We start from the raw sequence: 19,969 nt of genomic DNA on the forward strand, positions 1-19,969 counted from the left end.
CATTTTCAAAAATAAGGAAACTAGTGTAATTAACCTGATGTCCCCAACATCCAGCTTCAAAAACTGATCATTATCCAGCCAGCCTAGTTTTATCTAGACTTCCATCCCCTCCCTAATCACAAATGATTTTGAAGCAAATCCCAGACATCTAATATACTTATATTTCGGTGTGTATCCCTAAAATGTGAGCTTAAAAAAAAAAAAACAAGTTAAGCCCAATACCATTATCACATTCAAAAAATTAACAATTCCTAGTTGTCATCGGCCTGGTGGTCATTAAACATGAATTTTTCGGAACTTTGGATTAAGACCCACATAAGGTCCGTACTCTGCAATTGTTGATAGTGGTTATCTTAATTTAATGGTTTCCTGTCCCTTTTCTTTTCAAAAAATTCTAAGTGATATTTGATACAGCTTTATGGTATTATTAATCAAATCGCGCTATTCCTTAGATTCCTATATTAATCGGTTTTTGAGAATGGGTGTTGAAATTTGTCACATAATTTTTTTTCCTTTCCAAGACAATCATAAGGTGTTTACGAGGGTTCGAGTTATATAAGTGAAACATACCTAACATAATGCCAGACAGTATTGATTGAATAAATGAATTCATTTATCCATGAATGGAGTCAATTACAGTTCTGTGATACCTAATGTTGAACTGTTTTTGTATTTATGGAATAGTCTGTGACAAGTTGGTAATGATATATTATCTTTTAATCTCAAATACACTTACTAGCTACTTTGTAGACTTTGTGTTCATATTTATAAGATCACTCAGTCAGCCTATGGTCAGGCCTAGCTTGCTTCCTCCCTCCACTGTTCTTTCTCTCCCTCTCTGAACTAATCCCGCCCCTCCTGCTTGATTTTCTTAACCTGATAATACATTCTTTTAGATACACTTGTAACCTTTTTGTAGTTTTTGTCAATTTCAATGGTCAGAACAGTGTAAAAAATTTCAGTGTTCTAGTTGTGATTATTTTGCCTTTTAAGATTAGGAGAGTAGAGTGAGTTGTTTATGAACTATGTAGGTACTATGATAGGAAAGCAAAAATTAACAACTTTGTTCTGCAGACAGGAGAAATGCTTTCACTTCTAGTGTAGTTAAACTTTGTTTCACTGAGGAAGATAAAAGAGATGATGAGCCTATAAGAAAGAGATCCCTTCTTGTGAATGGGCCTTACCACCAAACCGAGCCAATAAGATAACTTAGTGGAGATGGATTGGTCCCATGAGAAGTGGAGTCTGGAGGAAGGATCTGGGATGTAGTGGGGGGCAGGGAGTAAAACGTGGATGCTAAATGAGCATGGAGCTCAAGTCAAGGGTGGGACCGTAGTATTCTATCAGTTGGGTATTTCTAGTCTGCTGGGGATTACACTTTAAGACCAAACTTACTTGCTGAAAAGATAGTAACCACAGACTTGGTGTCACTAACACGATTACTTGTACGTAAGAGTGTTTTTGCTGTGGTACAAAGGATGGGAGGTTCAGGGGAAACCTACTGTTGGCACTACTAGAGTGAAATCACTATCCAGGGCTCAGGTTCCGATGTCAATGAGTAAGGGTAAAATACAGTTCTTTAAAAATGCCTTAAATCTCCTTTAAGTACATTATGCGTGTTTTGGATCGTCAGTGCTGAGTAGTTTGCTTTCGTCATGTACAACACATGCAGGTTTCTCTCTAGCGCTGGTACAGAAATTGCTTTGAGTTTCTCTCTAGCTTTGGTACAGAAATTTCTTTGAGCACTAGATAAAATGGTTGTAGTTAGGAGCCATGTGAAAAATATGAGTGAGAAGAGATGAAATTACATAAATTAAATCTGAATAGTACTCAGCACCTCCACGTTGCTTTTTTCTCGTGTGTTACATTAAGGGACTGATGTATATGGGAGTGTTAGAATTCAAATTGGGATGCATTATTTATCCCTGCTTTTTATTTATTTTGTCTATTTGTTTTTTGTTTATTCTTTTATTACCTGGCCTTAAGTAGGGGACTAGCTACAATAAAATTAAAAATAATGGAAGTTATGTTTCTTAAAGGTTTGCTAGAATTTAACCCTAAAACTACGAGAGCATGGTCATTTGGGGGAGTAACTCTATCTTTTCAATTTCTACCTCTTTGAGCCAATTTTGCTAAATACTAAGTTATATTTTCCTAGAATATTGTATATCTGTATTTCTGTGTTTGATTTAAAATTGTAAGTAGTGTTCTCTCAGAAATACATTCTACGTCTGTGATTATACCATGATTGTCATTCCTAATATCTGTTTATGTGTTCTTTTCTTGAACAGACTTATCACAGGTTTCTCATTTTTAGATTTTCTCAAACTATTTGTTTCAAAATTGTCTTAACTACTCTAATTCTTCTGTCCTTCCTTTATAAATTTTAGAATCAGCTTGTTCCTATATGCACAATATCTAGCCCAGTCTTTGATAGGAATTGTGTTAAATTTATAGATCACGGTGTTGCGTTTTCTAATCCACGAGTGCACGTTTTCTCCATCCATTTAGGTGTTTGATTTCTCTCCTTAGTGTTTTGTCGTTTTCAGCATACAGGTATTATACGTTTTGTTAGATTTATTTATTTATTGTTGTTTTTCAAGATTTTTATTTTTAGAGAGAAGGGAAGGGAGGGAGAAAGAGGGAGAGAAACATCAATGTGTGGTTGCCTCTCGAACGCCCCCCTCCTGCCCCCACTGGGGACCTGGCCCTCAACCCAGGCTTATGCCATAACTGGGAATTGAACCCATGACCCTTTGGTTCACAGGCCAGCGCTCAATCCACTGAGGCACACCAGTCAGGGCATGTTTCGTTAGATTTATACACTGATTTTTTTAACAGTGGTAAACACATAGTAGTTACTGTATCCTAGGCAGTGTTCTATCACTGTGTATCTGTGTATTATATGTGCATTTATGTATTATAGATACACACATACCGATTTTCTTCTCAAAACAACCTTGTGGCCTAAATACCGTTATTTTGCTTATTTTACAGATAAGGCACCTGAGGCACAGAAAAGTTAAGTACCTTAGCCAAGGCTACATAATTAGTAAGCAGAAGAGCTAGGATTTGACCCCCGAGAGGGCGGTTCTGGACTCTGCACTTAATAACAGTGTATCACTTTTGTAGTCTTCCTTAGAAACCTCCCTAAATTCAATGCAGTTTATATGCAAACTGATTAATTCCTGATACATTTGCTGTTTTAAATTCATTACTAGAACTTGTCTGCTTGTGTTGCTGATAGATGAGCCACAGATGCCAGTTCACTAATGTTTCCTGAATTAATTTTGGTTTCCTATTAACTGAGATTTCTAAACAGCAAGATGCTGGGTTGTTGGTTTTATGCTACCTACCCTCAAGGGTTTTTTTGTGAGGCTATTAAATAACTTATGCAGATACTTTCTGTATGAAATGTTAATTTTCTCCCTCAGTAGATGGACAAAAGATAATTATAGGAATAGGAATTGGATGGCTGATAAAATTAGAAACAAAAATTAACTCAAAGAAATGCAAATAGCACATACTAATTTAGTAAATATGTAAAAATCAAACTGTTCTATTAAGTGCTTAAAATTGTCAATAAAGACATAAAATAGCCTTAACTGGTGTGGCTCAGTGAATTGGGTGCCGACCTGTGAACCAAAGGGTCACCGGTTTAATTCCCAGTCAGGGCACATGCCTGGGTTGCAGGCCATATCCCTAGTAGGGGGCACATGAGAGACAACCACACATTGATGTTTCTCTCCCTTTCTTTCTCCCTCCTTTGCCCTCTCTCTAAAAATAAATAAATAAAATCTTTTTTTTTAAAAAATAAAAATGTGTCTAGAAGGTAATGAAATGAACATTTAACACTTAACTAGTAGAAATGGTAATTTTTGGCTGATTTATTGATATTAATCGACATATATGTTAGGCATTTTTTCCTTTTACTTTCTCTTCATAAACTATTTCCTTAATATTGAATGTTAGATTGTTTGCAGTTATGTTCACATTTATAAATACTGTAATTAATAAGTTTTTATTAACTGTTACCTTAATTTTTATTCTCATGATTAAGCAGTAAAAGTAGAATTATTGGATCAAATGTTAGAGTGTTTTCAAAGCTCTTAATAAAAATACCCTGTTTTTATTTACTGCTTACCATATGCTGGTCATTGCTTTAAATGCTGTATATACACACATATATGTATATGTAATCTTTATATCAAAACTATGAGTCCTGTTTTAACTCTTATTTTGCAAACAACAATAAAACAAAAACAAAACCATAGAGAAATTAAATGATTTCCTAAATTCACCCAATTAGCAGCAGATGTTGTTTTCCAGAAAGACTTTACTGCTTTAAGCTTCTGCACATAGAATCTAAGATTACATATCATTTTATACCCTTATCAGTGAGATGTTACTATTCCTCACTAAAAGGATGCAAGGGTCATGGATGAATGGTTAATTCCAGTCCGGGGCAGAAAGTAACAAAAAATAAACCTGAGACATTCTGTTGTAGCAAAAGTAAGGAGACTCTTAAAGACTAGTGGTTTAAGCCGGAAAGACACAGAGGCCAAAGTACAGGGGATCCCACCGGCCAAAGATGAGAGAGCTTGAGTATCAGAAAGAGTAAAGAAGACAGTTGAAATTTACTGAATGTAGAAAAACAACTTGGTTCATAACAACAGGCAAAGAAACACCCCCCCCACACACACACACTCCACTACAAGGGGTTACTGGATGCCAGTGGTAAAAATAAGGTACTAGCTCCATACCCTGAAAATGAGCAATTATAAGGAAAGAAGTAAGCATTTGCCCTCCCTTTTTCTCTATGAACTGTGTTTAAGGGTAAGCAAGTAACATTTGCTGAGGGGAAGTTCTTTGCAGAATTTCAGTTAAGGTATAAAAAACGGCAGGATTAGAAAATAATGAAATAATTTATTCAGGCCACGATCACCAGCTTCATCTCATGAAACTATTATCCAAATGGTCTTGTGGGAACTTTACGACAGAGGGGTCAAACTGCTTTACTTGGGCCTGTTGATTGACCTCAGTCTTAGAGCATGTACCTCCTGTAATAGACATGAAACGTACAGCATCAGCTCTGAAGTATTCCGCAAAAATGCCAGGCCTGTGTCAAATCAAGCTCCCACCACAGGGGGTAGGCAAACTATGGCCTTTCGGCCAAATCCAGCCCACTGCCTATTTTTTTGTTTTGTTTTTCATAATGTTTTATTGAAACAAAGCTACTCTGATGCATTTAAGTATTTTCTATGGTAGCTTTTGTGCCACAGTGGCAGAGTTGAGTAGTTGTGACTGAGACCGTACGGCCCACAAAGCCTAAAATATTTGCTCTCTGGCCTTTTTACAGAAAAGGGTTGATTAGAGCCAGATGAACAAAGTTAAGTGACGCGAAAAGGAGGTGGCACCACTGGATGTGGGCCTCTGACAGGACAACTGATCTGGTTTCTGTAACAAGTCAGCAGTATGGAAAATAAGGGAACGTTACTGTAGGTTAAGAGACACTTAAACACACTAACGAAATGAAATATTGAGACTTGCTTTGGATCCTGCCTTCAAACTGTGAAAAGACATTTATGACACACCCATGGAAATCTCACCATGGCCTAGCTATATTAAATGATATCAAAAATTATCATTCATTTTGTTTGAAGTAATAGCATTATAGTCAAGTAAGAGAGTGTCTATATTTCTCTTCATTCACTCAGGGAAATACTCCTCTATACTAGGGATAGGTATATTTACATTAGGTAATTTTTAAAAGACATATGAAAAAGGATAATCCTCAACTTCATGTATGATATTTTGGTAGGAAAATGCCAGGTTGACAGGATCCTGTTTTAAGATTCTGTGAAAGAGCAGGAAAGTTACGAGGTGAACTTCAGTAGAGGTAAGTGAAAAGCTAGCTATTTGCTCGGGGGGGGGGGAAGGAATTCTTTTAATATATTTATTAAACTGATGGGCTATAAGCTATTAAGAACCCAGGACTCACTGAGATCAAAAATGGTAAAAGCATCATGCCTTTGGTTTGGTGCCTCCCCAACATGTTGCTGAAGCTAATGCAGAGTTGAGTCCCTTTCAATCTAAAGACTGAAGCTGCTCAAGAGCTTTGGGTAGTTACTTACCAAACATTTTATATTTTAACAGTGGAAAGAAATAGCTCTCTACTCCTATAATCTAAATGAACAATGGGATCTGAAACCGATTTCCCCTGTGCGTTTTTGAACTTAATTCACTGATGGAAGAATGCCTGTGGTCTTTCCCCCCCCTATTTCTATATGCTTTTCCTTTTATCTTCTAAGCAAATGGTAACCTGAAACCAAATTGTTAAGTATACAAAGGAGGTTTCATGCTTAATTTCAAGATCTAGTAATTTTGACTTATTAAATAAATAAACATTTACTAAGATCTCACTCTTCGTAAGAAATTGGGAAATAGGAAGGCAAGTAGAAAGAGTGAAAAAGAAAGAAGGAAACAAAACGAAGGGGGGAAAGACTTTTTTTGCCTTTAAGACACTCAAAATTTGTCTAGAAGATGGGTTGTCAAATTAATAACCTAAAACAGGATGGTAAGGGCTGTGGTAGTAATATAGGCATAACTCGGTACTGATTTGATGTACTGTGGGCACATTAAGGAGGACTCCTAATTCATCCTGAGGTGGATGGAGATCTATTTCCTGAGCTGAGGTGAAGGAGTTCGGTGGCAGTGCCCTGGACTGTTCCACGTAGAGAGAAGGTCATGTTCAAAACCAGAGGCAGGTGCAGGAGCAAATGATATGTAAGAAGCTCCATTAGTGGGTGTAGATTCTTTCAAAAAGTTTACTAAGAAAGGAAAGACCAAGATAAAGTACAACCAGGAGGTGCACTGACAAGAAAGAAGTTTCCTTTTATGGAGAAGAAAGACCTGACTGTACCATCAGGAGGAGAAAAGGGAAGCAGAAGAGAGGACAGGTCTGAAGGGGAAGGAAAGAGGGACTCATGAGTGACGCCAGGATCGGGAGTGCTTTTAGACCTATTGTGTCATTTCCTCCTATGATAGAACCTCTAATGAAGTTGCGAACAATCTTCCCTATCAGTGGAAGAGTGATCCTTCATAATTTCCTGTTCTCTGGGTGTAGATATTACTAGAGGTAGAAACAAACTGCTCACTGTCTCATCTCTTATAAATAATAAAGGTAGGAAAAAGACCACAGTGTAGGTGTTGGGTACAAAAAAAGAAATGGTTAATGTCAAGAAGAACTTAATATTTACAAATGGTATTGACTAAGATTTTAATGATTTAGTAATTTCTTTTAAATGTTAAAAATAATATATTTTAAAATTTTAAATTGTTATTGAATTTTAAATTCTTCCTTTATAATTCTACCACTAAAAGGCCCTTTTCTACCTCTAAGGCATTAAGAATCACTTGTTATTACAAAAGCCAACACTTTCTACTTGTTCATAAATATCACAATGTATTAGTGATGTCAGCAAGAATAAGAAAGTTGTAGCCACGCATTGGTCTTCTCATTCTTGAATCTTACGTATAAAAACACTTTTTAAAATGACCTGTTGCTAGAGAAGAGGGTAACAAATATGCTTTAGTATTTATATTAAATGATAGTGCTTATACCATTTTGTCAATATTAAGAAAAAACATCACCTGTGATCATTTTAAGTATAATGTTGTAAAGGAAAACTTTAAATTATTTAGCTATAGAATTTTATGTTGTGTTAATGTTTTAGAGTGTAGCATTCCAGTATATAATATTCAACCCACATAAATTAACCTACAAAAGTAATACATACTTTAATAAGTCAGACATTATAGAAATGTGTCAAGAGTGAAAGCTGATTGTTTCTCTCCCTCTTTCCTATCTTAGGGATGGGCGCGCGAGGGTGGGATAAGCAATGTTAGCAGTTTATTGTGTATCCTTCCGTACACTTTTCTACACTGGAACTTGGACTCACAAAATATGCCAGAGGTCACAAATTCGTATGCTGACAAGGATCGGGAAGGTGCCACAGGCGAAGATCACCTGGTGTCAGAGACTGCATGACAGACAGCAGTTGGCAGTGGGGCTGTTGGACACCTGAGAAAAAGGCGCACCTCTCCTGAAAGAGATCAGCTCAGTATATTTGCATACATATAGACTTATATTAAAATTTTCTCAGGGAAGCCAAGAAATTCAGTATTTTTAGGTGAAAACTCAATTTTTAATGTTGGAATTAGGCAGGTATGGATTTGCCTGCCACTTACTAGCCAAAGAGTCCTGGGTGATTTACTTAACTCGAGTCAGTGTCGTCATCCATACCATGGGTAAAATAGTGTCTATTCTTAGGGCTTTAGGAGGAAGATTAAATCACAAGCTCAGTACAGTGCTTAATGCTTACAGGTGTTGACTGCAGTCGTTACTTGTCTGGTGTTAGGAGTATGGAAAGGGGTGGACTGCAGAGGGGCCCAGAGAGTTGTATGTTTGACAAGTGTTGGAGAGGAGGCGGAGAAAAGGGAACCCTGGTGCGCTGTTGGTGGGAGTGCAGACTGGTGAGGCCACTGTGGAAACCAGTATGGAATTTCCTCAGAAAACTAAAAATGGGACTGCCTTTTGACCCAGCAATTCCACTGCTGGGATTATACCCTAAGAACCCTGAAATACCAATCCAAAAGAACCTGTGCACCCCAATGTTCATAGCAGCACAATTTACAACAGCCAAGTGCTAGAAGCAACCTAAGCGCCCATCAGCAAATGAGTGGAACAAAAAACTGTGGTACATTTACACAGTGGAATTCTACGCAGCAGAGAGAAAGAAGGAGCTCCTACCCTTCGCTACAGCATGGATGGAACTGGAGAGCACTATGCTAAGTGAAATAAGCCAGGCGGTGAGGGACAAATACCATATGATCTCACCTTTAATGGGAACATAATCAACAAAAGAAAAAAGCAAACAAAATATAACCAGAGACATTGAAATTAAAAACAATCTAACAGTAGCCAGAGGGGGAGTGGGGAGGGGACAATGGAGAGAAGGGTTTTTAGGAACCTACTATAAAGGACACATGGACAAAACCAAGGGGGAGGGTGGAATCAAGGGAGGGAGGTGGGTTTGGCTGGGGTGGGGGGAAGTGGTGGGGAGAAAATGCAGACAACTGTAATTGAACAACAATAAAGTAATTTAAAAAATATATGGTTTGAAGATTAAAATGTATATTTCCAAAAGCATATTGTTATAAATGATTGTTACTATTATTTTAAATGGCAGGTAGTGTCAGACCAGTTCATAAAAGTCTGTTGAATACATAATAAATAGCTATAATTGAAAAGCAATAGAATAATGCTTTTAGAATACTAATAATTAAACAAACTAGAAAAATAAAGTATTTCCAAGGGATTCTTAATCTTTCTTTACATGAGACATTTTATTAATAGGTATTTCTTAGACACTATGGACCCTCTCTTCGGAAGAATGGGCTCCCACAACAAAATATTACAGACTGGGTGGCTTACACAGCACAAACTTACTTTCTCACAGTTCTGGAAATTAGAAGTCCCAAATCAAGGTACTTTCCGGATTGGTTTCTGATGAGGTCTCCTCCTGGCTTGCAGTGTCCTTCTGGCTGTGTCCTTCCATGGCCTCTTCTCTGCACAGGTGGAGAGAGAAATCTCTGAGATCTCTTCCTAAGGAAACCTGTGTTGTCCAATTAGGTCCCCATCCTTAAGACTTCCTTTCGTTTTAATAACCCCCTTAATGGCTCTATCTCCAGACATAGTCAAACTGGGGGTTAGGGCTTCAACATAGGAATTTCGAGTGAAACAATTCAGTTCATGAGAGTGTGCTGCTCTATACCTTATTTTGATCAGACAGAAAGAAACAACTATGTTAAATAGCTTTGAGAGAGAGAGGGAGTGAGAGAGGGAGATAATGGTACAATTAGAGTTTAAGACCAATAGATTCAAAATTTATTGAGGAAAAAATATTAATATGGGTTCACAACATAAAAAATCTAGAAAGATAATCCAGGGAGGTTAATAGCTCAAAAATAATTTCTGGTTATTAAAATTACAAACAATCCTAAAGAAAGAATGAATTGTAGGGAAATCTAAAGAAATTAAGTGGTTGTTCAATGGCTTCAGACTAATTAAGAATATATTCCCAAGATAGAAAGGATATTTTACCAAGGATAAATTATAGATATTACTAACATAGAGGTCAGCCTGCTGCATTTTTTAATAAATCAGACATACACTCAAGGAATCTGAATGAAAAAGAGTGAAGATACATTAAGAGACTTATCTTTTTAATTAAATTGTTAGAAGTTAAAGACAAGAAGAGAATGTTAAAAGCAGTAAGAGAAAATAACTTGTCTTGTACAAGGGAACCTCCCAAATGCCAGTAAGCAGATATTTCGGCAGAAAATTCACAGGCTAAGAGACAGTGGTATGATATATTCAAAGTGCTGAAAGAAAAAATGCTCAAATAAAGAAAATGCCAACCAAGAATAGTCTACCCAGCAAAGTTGTCCTTCAAAATTGCAGGAGAGAGAAACAGTTTTCCAGGCAAGCAAAAGCTGAAGGAGGTCGTCACCACTAAACCAGCCTTATAAGAAATGATAAAAGCACCTCTTCAAGCTAGAAAAGAAAGGGCTCTAATTAGTAACAGCAAAACATGAAAGTATAAATCTCACTAGTAAAGGTAAATGAATAGTTAAATTCAGAATACTCTAATGTTGTGATGGTTATGGCTAAATCACTTATACATCTAGTATGAAGGTTAAATGACACTTTAGTATTTAAAATAACTTTTATAAGATAACTATTTAACTAATTTAGTTTTAAAAATATACAATAATTTGTTATAAGTACACAAGAAAATATATAAATTGTGACGTCATAAAATGAGGAAGAGTAAAAGTGTAGAGACTTAGTATCCAAAGTTATCAGCTTAAAGGAGACCATTATAAATATGTTTTATGTAAGCCTCATGATAACCACAAACCAAAAATCTGTACTAAATACCTATAGTAGCTAATACTAGAGATAAATAAAACAAATCATACCACCCAAAATCATCAAATCACAAACGAATAGAGTAAGAAAAGAAGAAAACAGTGATCAAAATGGCTATAGTAAGTCCACTTGGGATTCTGTCTGTTCTTGCTAGTGAGAACTTTAGCATCTTGCTACTCTATGGGATGGAAGTTTTTAGGCTTCCAGCTTCCAGTAGCTGTTCTTTGCCTATTTTTGTGAACTCTCACTATATACATGTGCAGCTCGTCCTGAGATTAGGACCCTGATACAGGTTTTTGTAGTCCTTTTTGATTTTACAATTTCCTCCTTTCCTGATACTCTGGACATTTCAGCTGACTCAGCCTCTCTGAACTCCAGTCTCTGTCTCCTCAGCTTGTCAAGACCTTAGGTTCTCCCTCGATGTTCCAGGGTCCAGAAAGTCTCCAGGTATTAAGCTTGTACAATAATGGACACACCTTAATTTGTTTCCCTTTTCTCAAATATCAAAGTTTTACACACTCTTGTTTAGTGTCTGAGTTTTTTTCCACATATTCCAACTTTTTTAGTTGTTCATAGTGGAATTGCTGATCCATTATCAATAACTCTATCACAACCCAGAGTATGAGTTTTAGGTCTGAGTTTTTTAAAAAAAAATTGTTACTAAAAATGTGGTTTTCTGCTATATATCTTCTTACAATCTGCTGTTTGTAAAGCTTTTGGGTTTTGTGTGCTTACATTGTATCCTGCTGCTTGACTCAATTTTTACATTGTTTTTCTTTTGTCTTGGGTTTTCAAAAATAAATACACAATCTTAACATCTGTAGATAGATTTACCTCTTTCTCTCTTCTTTTGCAATTCTTATGCCTATAATTGCTTTTCTTGTCTAATTGCATTGGCTAATTTAATAACTATAGTGGGAACTCCTATTTTTCCATTCTTATTTTTTAATAGAGAAGCCTTTAGGACTTCCCACTTGAGTGAGACACTTGCTACTTTTATTTTAGATTTTTGTATTGTTTGCTTCTGTTTTATGTATTTTTATTATTTTCTCAATAGATTGTCAACTCTTCAGGGGCAGAGACTGTGCCCACTTACTTATGTATCAACCTACCATGCATTCATTTTTTTGAGCAGATATGGACAGAGTATCTCCTATTATATGTTATGTTCTGTGCCAGTCACTGGATTGCAAAACAAAACAAAGCCAACAATGTCCATCACCACAGCACATTCTCCATCGCCAAAAATAAGATCTGGTAGGAAATACAGATATTACACAGATAACACACATACAATAAATTTTCAGAAAGTGACAGTATTAGATACTATAGGAGCCTACAATAGGATGACTTAACCTAGTGTGGGGGAGTCAGGAGATACCTCCCTCAAGAAATTAAAATCTGAAGTCAAGAAAGTCAGCTGACACTTTTGTAAAAGAAATCCAATATTTCTGGAGATGAGAAGTAGAATGGAAAAGTAGATCACAAGAGATGAAGCTTTTGAAGTAGTTAGGAAGAACCAGACTGTGGAGACTTTAGGATTAGGATCCTATTAGGATTTTGGACTTTTTTCTTACATATAATAAAATAGAAGTGATGTTTGCTTTTGGGGTATATATGAGTTCTGTCCAGAAAGTATACAACCCTGTAATATGAAAAATCCAGACATTTATTGAAGAAGATACAAGAAACATTGTGCATAGGACAGTGACACCTCAGTCCCCTTCAAAGTAGGCACCTTGGGACCTCACACAGTTCTCCCAGCATCTCTTCCACTGTTCAAAACCTTGCAAAATCCTTTTTTGGAGTTGCCGTCAGCTTCCCCATCATATTTTCCTGAAACTCATTGATAGTCTGAAATCTCTTCCTTTCAAGGGTGATTTTAGTTTTGGGTAAAGCCAGAAAGAAGCTGCAGGGTACCAAATCTGGGCTGTAGTGGGGCTGAGTCACTGGGTGACTTGATATTTGGTCAAAAATCTCTGCAGTGAGATGTGATGCATGAGCGGGTGTGTTGTGATGAAGCTGCCAATCACCAGTTGCTCGTAGCTGCAGCCATTTTCATCGTGTTTCATCGCTTAACCCATGAAGAACATTGAGGTAGTACTCCTTATTAATTGGCCTGGAGGGGTTACTTATGATGGACAGCACCTTCCAAATCAAAAAACACAGTTGACATGGTCTTGATCTTGCTGCGACTTTGCCGTGCCTTCTTTGGGTGTGGAGAACCAGGCAAATTCCACTGGGACGACTGAACCTTGGTTTCTGGATCATAGCCCTAGACCCACGACTCATGTCCTGCTATGACCTTCTTGAAATCTGGTTCATTGGTAGCAGCTTGAATCAAGTCATTAGCAACTGCAGCATGATGTTCCTTTTGCTCTGGCAGCAGAAGCCACAGAACAAATTTTGCCACAACACATTTCATGCCAAGATCCTGTGTCAAAATCTCGGACGCAGTAGTGTTTGGAATCCCCACATCAGCTTCTAGTTCTCGCACTGTCAGTCTCTGATCTTTGTTGATTGCGGCCCATACACGTTCAACATTCTCAGGTGTTCTGCTGGTTGCAGGCCTTTTAGAATGTGGATCACTTTCAACAGATTCTTGAGTGTCTTTGAAGTATTTGTTCCACAATTTTATTTGCACTACACTTATTGCATCGTCCCTGAATGCCTTCTGAATCATCCGAATAGTTTCTGTAGAGCAGTGTTTAAGCTTAATGCAACACTGATGCAGATTTGTTGCTCTCCTCACTCAGTCATTTTTAATGCAGCGGCCACACAGAACACATGCTCACTCAACAGCCTCTGCCACCCCCACTGACGAAGTGAAGTTGTCATTGTTCATGCATGTGCATTCCAGTCCACTTTCCTTGATTGCCAGGTTACATTGATGTTGGCAAACCCTTTTTTTATATTAACAATGGCTGGATTTTTTTCTGGACAGACCTTGTATTTGTATTTATGTTTGATTACTGTTCTCACTGCACAGTGGAAATGAGATTGTAGGATACTGGGCATATGTTACTTGCAACTGCCCCTCATTAACTTTTAAACCAATGATGTTTCCCCATACAGATAAGAATATCTGTGACTGGTAGGTTTGAACTCTGGGAGTTAAGTACTATTTTTTAATAAACAAGAAATATATTCATGCATGAATTTTTGTTAAAAAGGTAAGGAACACAGATTTCTAAAGACCGTGGAAATTGGTATGGATCCTGAATTCTTTTTTAAAAGTAAGGAACACAAACTTCTGAATGATTGTGGATTTGAATTTTCAAATCATCCAATTACTAGCTCTTTGAAAAAGTTACTGAGTTGCTAGAAGCTTTAGTTTTCTTGTCTATAACATGAACTGTCTTAAAGATGAGCTAAAGGAAAGCTTGTAAGGCTCTTAGGATTTGATTGGCACATATCTATTAAGTTCTCAAAAAACCAGAAATAAATATAACAAATACAAAGCAACAGGGATGTAGAGACCATAAATTTACATATATTCTTATTGATGATATTCTGATTATTCAAGTGAATAAACCAAATGTTAGGAGATGTAGTTTAATTAAGGTTCATGAATAAATAAAATAGTAGAGCTGGGATTTAATTCCAGGGAGTCTGGTTCCAGAGCTCAAACTCAATACCCTTATGACCCCTTTTCCTAAAACGGTATCTTTTATAAGATTCTGTCTCTTGTATTGCAGTCGAAAACTACAAAACCATGTTTCAGCTTGGCAATAAGAATGTGGACAAATTGATCACCTTTGGGACTAAAAAAAATTGTCATAAAAATTATTTCCTGACTTAGGTGATAATAAAACTTCTTACTTGAAAACTGTCTTCTAGGAGTTTTTGCTAATTAATTGGTCCATTAACTAATCAGCTGATGATGTATAATTATAGGAGTAATGGTTTGTGAGACTATACACTTTTCCAGTATACTAGTCACTTCTGCAGGATGAGATCTGCGAGAATGTCTAACGTGGCCCTGTGCTTACAGTAAGAAGGTGGTGGTGTGTGTGCATATTCATATGTAAGGGTTTTCTTCTGAGGGGGGAGGTTGGAGAAGGGGCTTTAGGGAGAATGGCTTTAGCTTTGTATCAAGGAAGCAAGTTGAGGGGGGCTATCTGCTTATAACATGGAAATAATTGTGCCACTTGTATAAGTGGCATCCTCATAGAATGGCAGTAATTAAGTAGCCACTTCAAGTGATACTCAGAAGAAATATTTAATGTAACCAAAAAAGGGGATGGTTATTTGATGTTTACAGAAATTATTATTGATTTTTTTTAAATCTTCTAAATAGTTTTGTTTCTAAGTTAAAGCAAATGTATAGGAAATTAGCAATATCATGTTTTATGTTTTAAAGTATTGTTTATCAGTTTTAAAAATCATTAATAATACTTTTATGAAATTAAAGTACTTTATAATATTTTGCACAATATTTATCAGGCTTCCCATATATTTAGAATGGTGGGAAAGGAACTATATTCTCTTCACCTATTCTTATTTTTTGTAATGAATAAAAATACTTATAGAAATCTCTGCCTATTGTAACATATTCTATTAATGCTGAAGTATGCAAGAGGTCTTTTTATTCCCAGTCTCAGAGGCTTTCTTCCACAATGTGTATATTCCTTGAAAGTCTCATATATAAATATATGCTTATGTAAACATGTGCATTAACCATATCCATCATTTTAAAGTTAAAATTAGGTTATATTCTAATTCATTCTGAAACATAGAAACTTGACGTGCATATCTTTCCAAGTTAGTACATACAGAATTACTTTAACATTGAATATTTTATAAGGCTATATTAGCTTATTGATTTGCATGCTGATGGCAATTTAGATTAACTCTATTTTTTTATTATAAAGAATTCCACCAAGCCCTGTAAGATAGGATTATCCTCTCCATTTTAAAGGTGAAATGAAGACAGAGACGTTAGGTAACTTGCCCTATGGTACATATCAAGTAAGCGGTGGAGCTGGTGTTAGAACATAGCAATCTAGTCCAGAATCCACAGTCTTAAATGCTGCTTTATGCCGCTGTTTCCTTCTGCCTCTGTATCCTGTTTACTGAGTTGGGAGGGAAAATGTATAAAATACATCTAATTCTAAGACTCCTGAGAATAATTTAATTTGCTACCTTAAGAATATTGGAAACCTTAGGGACACAAATTACAGAGCTGTAATTGTAGCTGTTTCTAATATAGAAGTAGGAGGTTTAAGCCAACACTTCTGAAATGTTAATGTGGGTACATTTTACCAGGGGTGGGAGGAGATCTTGTTAAAATGTAGTTCTGATTCAATAATCTGAGGTGGGTTCTGAGACTCTACATTTCCAGTAAGCTCCTGATGTTGCCAATACTACTGGCCTCCTCTTGAGTAGCAAAGATTTAGGCAATTTATACTGACTTTTGGCAAATCATGTCACTTTATTGAATCGGTTTCTTATTTTGTTTATGCTACCAATTCTTACAAGTTGTGCACATTAAAGAAATAGGTATGGACTTGCTAGTAGTTCGGATTCTGTCAGTAGCATTAACACTGCTGGAGAAAATACATCGTGGCTTATATATGGTACTAGTGTGCAGCCCGTGAATAACTACCGTCAGATTATTGACGTACTAAATAAATACGGCTTACACACCTAGGTCACAGTTTCCACTGGGTTTTTTTTTAATATAGGGAAAAACAACTTCTTCTCATTTTGAAGGATATAACTGTAGTTGAACTAAAAAGGTTTTATCACTTTTATTTTATTCTTTAGTATTTCATACATATTGTTGACTCTGTGCCAGGCACTGTTACCAGATGCTTAATTGGCATGATCTCATTTACTCATCGTGACCTCCCTCATCTATTCATCCACCAGCTCTTTGAGCACCTGCTCTGTTCCAGGAACTGTGCGTACAATGTTGAACCAGATAAACACAGGTTCTGCTTTCTTAGGTTCTATACTATACATTAATCAAGCAATCGTAGAAGTGTGATGGTTGTAAACGTAAAGTTAATTATAATAAATTTGCTGCTTTATTTTTTTAAGATTTTATTTATTTATTTATTTTAGAGGGAGGGGAAGGGAGGGAGAGAAACATCAGTGTGTGGTTGCCTCTCGCATGCCCCCTACTGGGGACCTGGCCCACAACCCAGACATGTGCCCGGACTGGGAATCGAACAATTGCTACTTTCTACAGAGAAAATAGGATGGTGGAGAAACACCATCAAAGACAATTCAGCTTTTAGCCCTGCAGGTCTCTCTTACCCCACTCCAAAGGCAGTTCTCTCTCTGTCAGCTGGATTTCTGAGCTGCTGCGAAGCAAACCAAGAGCTGCAGAGAAACAAAACTTTAGCAGTATAGATAAACAATTTGTACAAGAAAAGAAAAAACAGAGGTAGATGGAATTAATTCATAATAAAATCAAGTTAAAAATTTTTAAAAAGAATACCTGAAGGGACACTGTTCACATTAATTTGAAGGAGTAAATATCCTCAGTACTTTAAATGGGAATCTTTTTAAAAAACACTTATTTATTAGGTAATATTCAGTTCAGTAAGTTATTTGAATGGTTCCATGTCCCCAACTTTGTGATAGGAGATACAGAAAATCAAGGGATAGCAAAATTGGATATAATTCTGTCCCTAATGGTATTAGAGCTGTTGATAAAAGGTTGAAAGAGACGATAGAAAGCATATTTTTTATGTACCAACACGTGTGACCTTAGCAATAGGCACCTTGGTGGCGGATTGAGCATGTTCTTAGAGGAGTGCCACTTCATGTAAATACAAGATCGTCTCTTTTCTAGTAATAGTATGGAGTTCTCTTTTGTCTATTAACTTGATAGGAAATTTTTTCTGGATTTCGTTGGATCTGTATATTGGACGTTTATATATTATTACACTACATTTTTGTTATTTCCAAAATGTTTTCCCTACTACTATTAAAATGGTGGGCTTCATCATATTATTTTGAAGAATATTATAGGAGACTTAATTTAGTTTCTGAATATTTCAAGTAACTATGTAGTTATTTTTTAAGGGAGAATCTGAAAAATTTTAATAAATTTTATCTTGGAAATTAGTTTATTCATTATGTTTAATTTTAGGAAATGGTGCTCTTGCAGAACATTCTGAAAATGTGCATATTTCAGGAGTGTCAACTGGTAAGTCATTTTTTGTAATGTTTAAATTTCATGCATGACTTATAGTAAATATTGAAAGCCACCTGGTATCTTACGAAGTGATATTTGGCTATAAAAATTATTACTGCCTTTTGCAGCATGTAATAAGGAATGAAGTAACTGGAACATGGAGAAATTCTCATAAGATAAAATTGGTACTTGCATGCCCATAGATTGATTATACTTTTCCAAAGGACTGCATAATTATTTTTATCCAAACACTGAACCAAGAGAAGTTAGCTCAAGTTGAATTAGTGTTTTCTTTGCCTACAAAGTTATACGAAATGAAATTTATTAAAATGTAATTTTGAATGTAGCATTAGAGCCTTAGAAATTAAGCATTTTGCTTGATTTTAGATTAGACTAGTACTGTACATACAACTGTTGCACTCGAGTGCACACTCGAGTGCACAATTTGCATGCTATTAAAAAGCAACCCCACAGCAAATTTGCATCCATGACATTCAGACTCTTGTTGAGGTAAATACATTTTTTCCCACTGATCTAAGCTTTTAAAATTTAATAACTACTTAAAGGCCCCTTACTGTTGAAATTTTCATTCTTAGTGACTTCCACAGCTTTGTTGCCATTTTTGCTGTATCAGCTGCAGTTGCTAAGAGAGCAGAATCTTATTCTTGCATATATTGAAATAGTTTCTTACTATTACTTTATTATATCCCTATATATTTTTTTAAGTTTTATGGTTTAAAAAAATTGCACTTAATGTATTTATCAGTCTGAGGTCTTCTAATTAGTTTGGTTGTGTTTTCATATGAAACAAATCTGAAAGTTTCTTCTTTTGTTTATGTCTGACATTATATGCAGAAAATTAATAGACCTAACAAATACTGAGAGTTAGTATGCACGCGCCAAACACATCAGGCTTGGTTGTCTGATCAGGAAAAGCAAAGCAAATGCCTTAATTCTTTCCCAGTTTGTTTCACCATTTTCATGTGCTTTCAAGAAATGGTATATAATTATATGCATCAAGGAAAAATAAGGCTATTTTAAAAATGACTTTAATTTTCTCCCTTTCTTTCTATTTCAAATAGCTAATGAGAATTATGACTATTCTTCCAAGTGGTAAATGTGAAGTAAGACGTACGTTTACCAACATTTTAATTCATACAAGCAAAGGGTTATTGTCTAATTGAGTGATTTTCAAAATTTTTGTTTTCAAAAATTGTAAGCTTTTAAAAACATTGAGAACTTTATTAGTCTGCTTGGGCTTCCATAACAAAATACCATAGATTGAGTGGCTTAAATAAGAGATACTTATTTTTTCACAGTTCTAGAGGATAGAAGTCCAAGATCAAGGTGCAGGCAGGGTTGGTTCCTGCTCAGACCTTTCTTCCTGACCTGTAGATGGCCACCTTCTCCCTGTGTCCTCACGTGACCTGGATGTGCTCCCAGAGAGAGGCCTTTGGTGTCTTTCCTCCTCTTATGAGGACCTCTGTCCTACAGGATAGGGCCCGCCCTACTCTTATGACCTCGTTTAACCTGAGTTACCTCCTTCAAGGCCCTGTCTTTCAAATATAGTCACATGGGGTTTTAGGGCTTCAACTAATGAATTGGGGGACAGACACAGTTTGGTCTATAATAAGGAATTCAAAGAGGTTTTGGTTTATGTAAGTTGTATTTACTGTATTAGAAATCGAAACAAATTATTTAATAACTAATTTATTTGCAACTGCTGGTCAAGATGGCGGCACAGGCAGATACGGCTCGCCTCTTCTCACAAGCACATCATAATTACAACTAAACTATAGAACCACCATCACTCAGGAATGTGA

At 36.2% G+C, this 19,969-nt stretch overlaps 1 protein-coding gene across 2 annotated transcripts in view; it reads left to right on the forward strand.

Moving 5' to 3' along the window:
• The window catches only part of LRP12 (LDL receptor related protein 12), a 63,937-nt gene that overhangs the window by 12,754 nt on the left and 31,214 nt on the right, over positions 1-19,969 (forward strand). Inside the window, exon 2 of one of the 2 annotated variants that reach the window (XM_024572237.4) lies at positions 18,102-18,158. The exons of the other annotated variant lie outside the window; for it this stretch is intronic. Coding sequence (XP_024428005.1) covers positions 18,102-18,158 — 57 coding nt within the window. The remainder of the gene's footprint in view (positions 1-18,101; positions 18,159-19,969) is intronic. 2 annotated transcript variants of the gene reach the window in all.

Source organism: Desmodus rotundus, chromosome 8, assembly GCF_022682495.2.
Source record: "Desmodus rotundus isolate HL8 chromosome 8, HLdesRot8A.1, whole genome shotgun sequence".
Classification (NCBI taxonomy): Eukaryota; Metazoa; Chordata; class Mammalia; order Chiroptera; family Phyllostomidae; genus Desmodus; species Desmodus rotundus.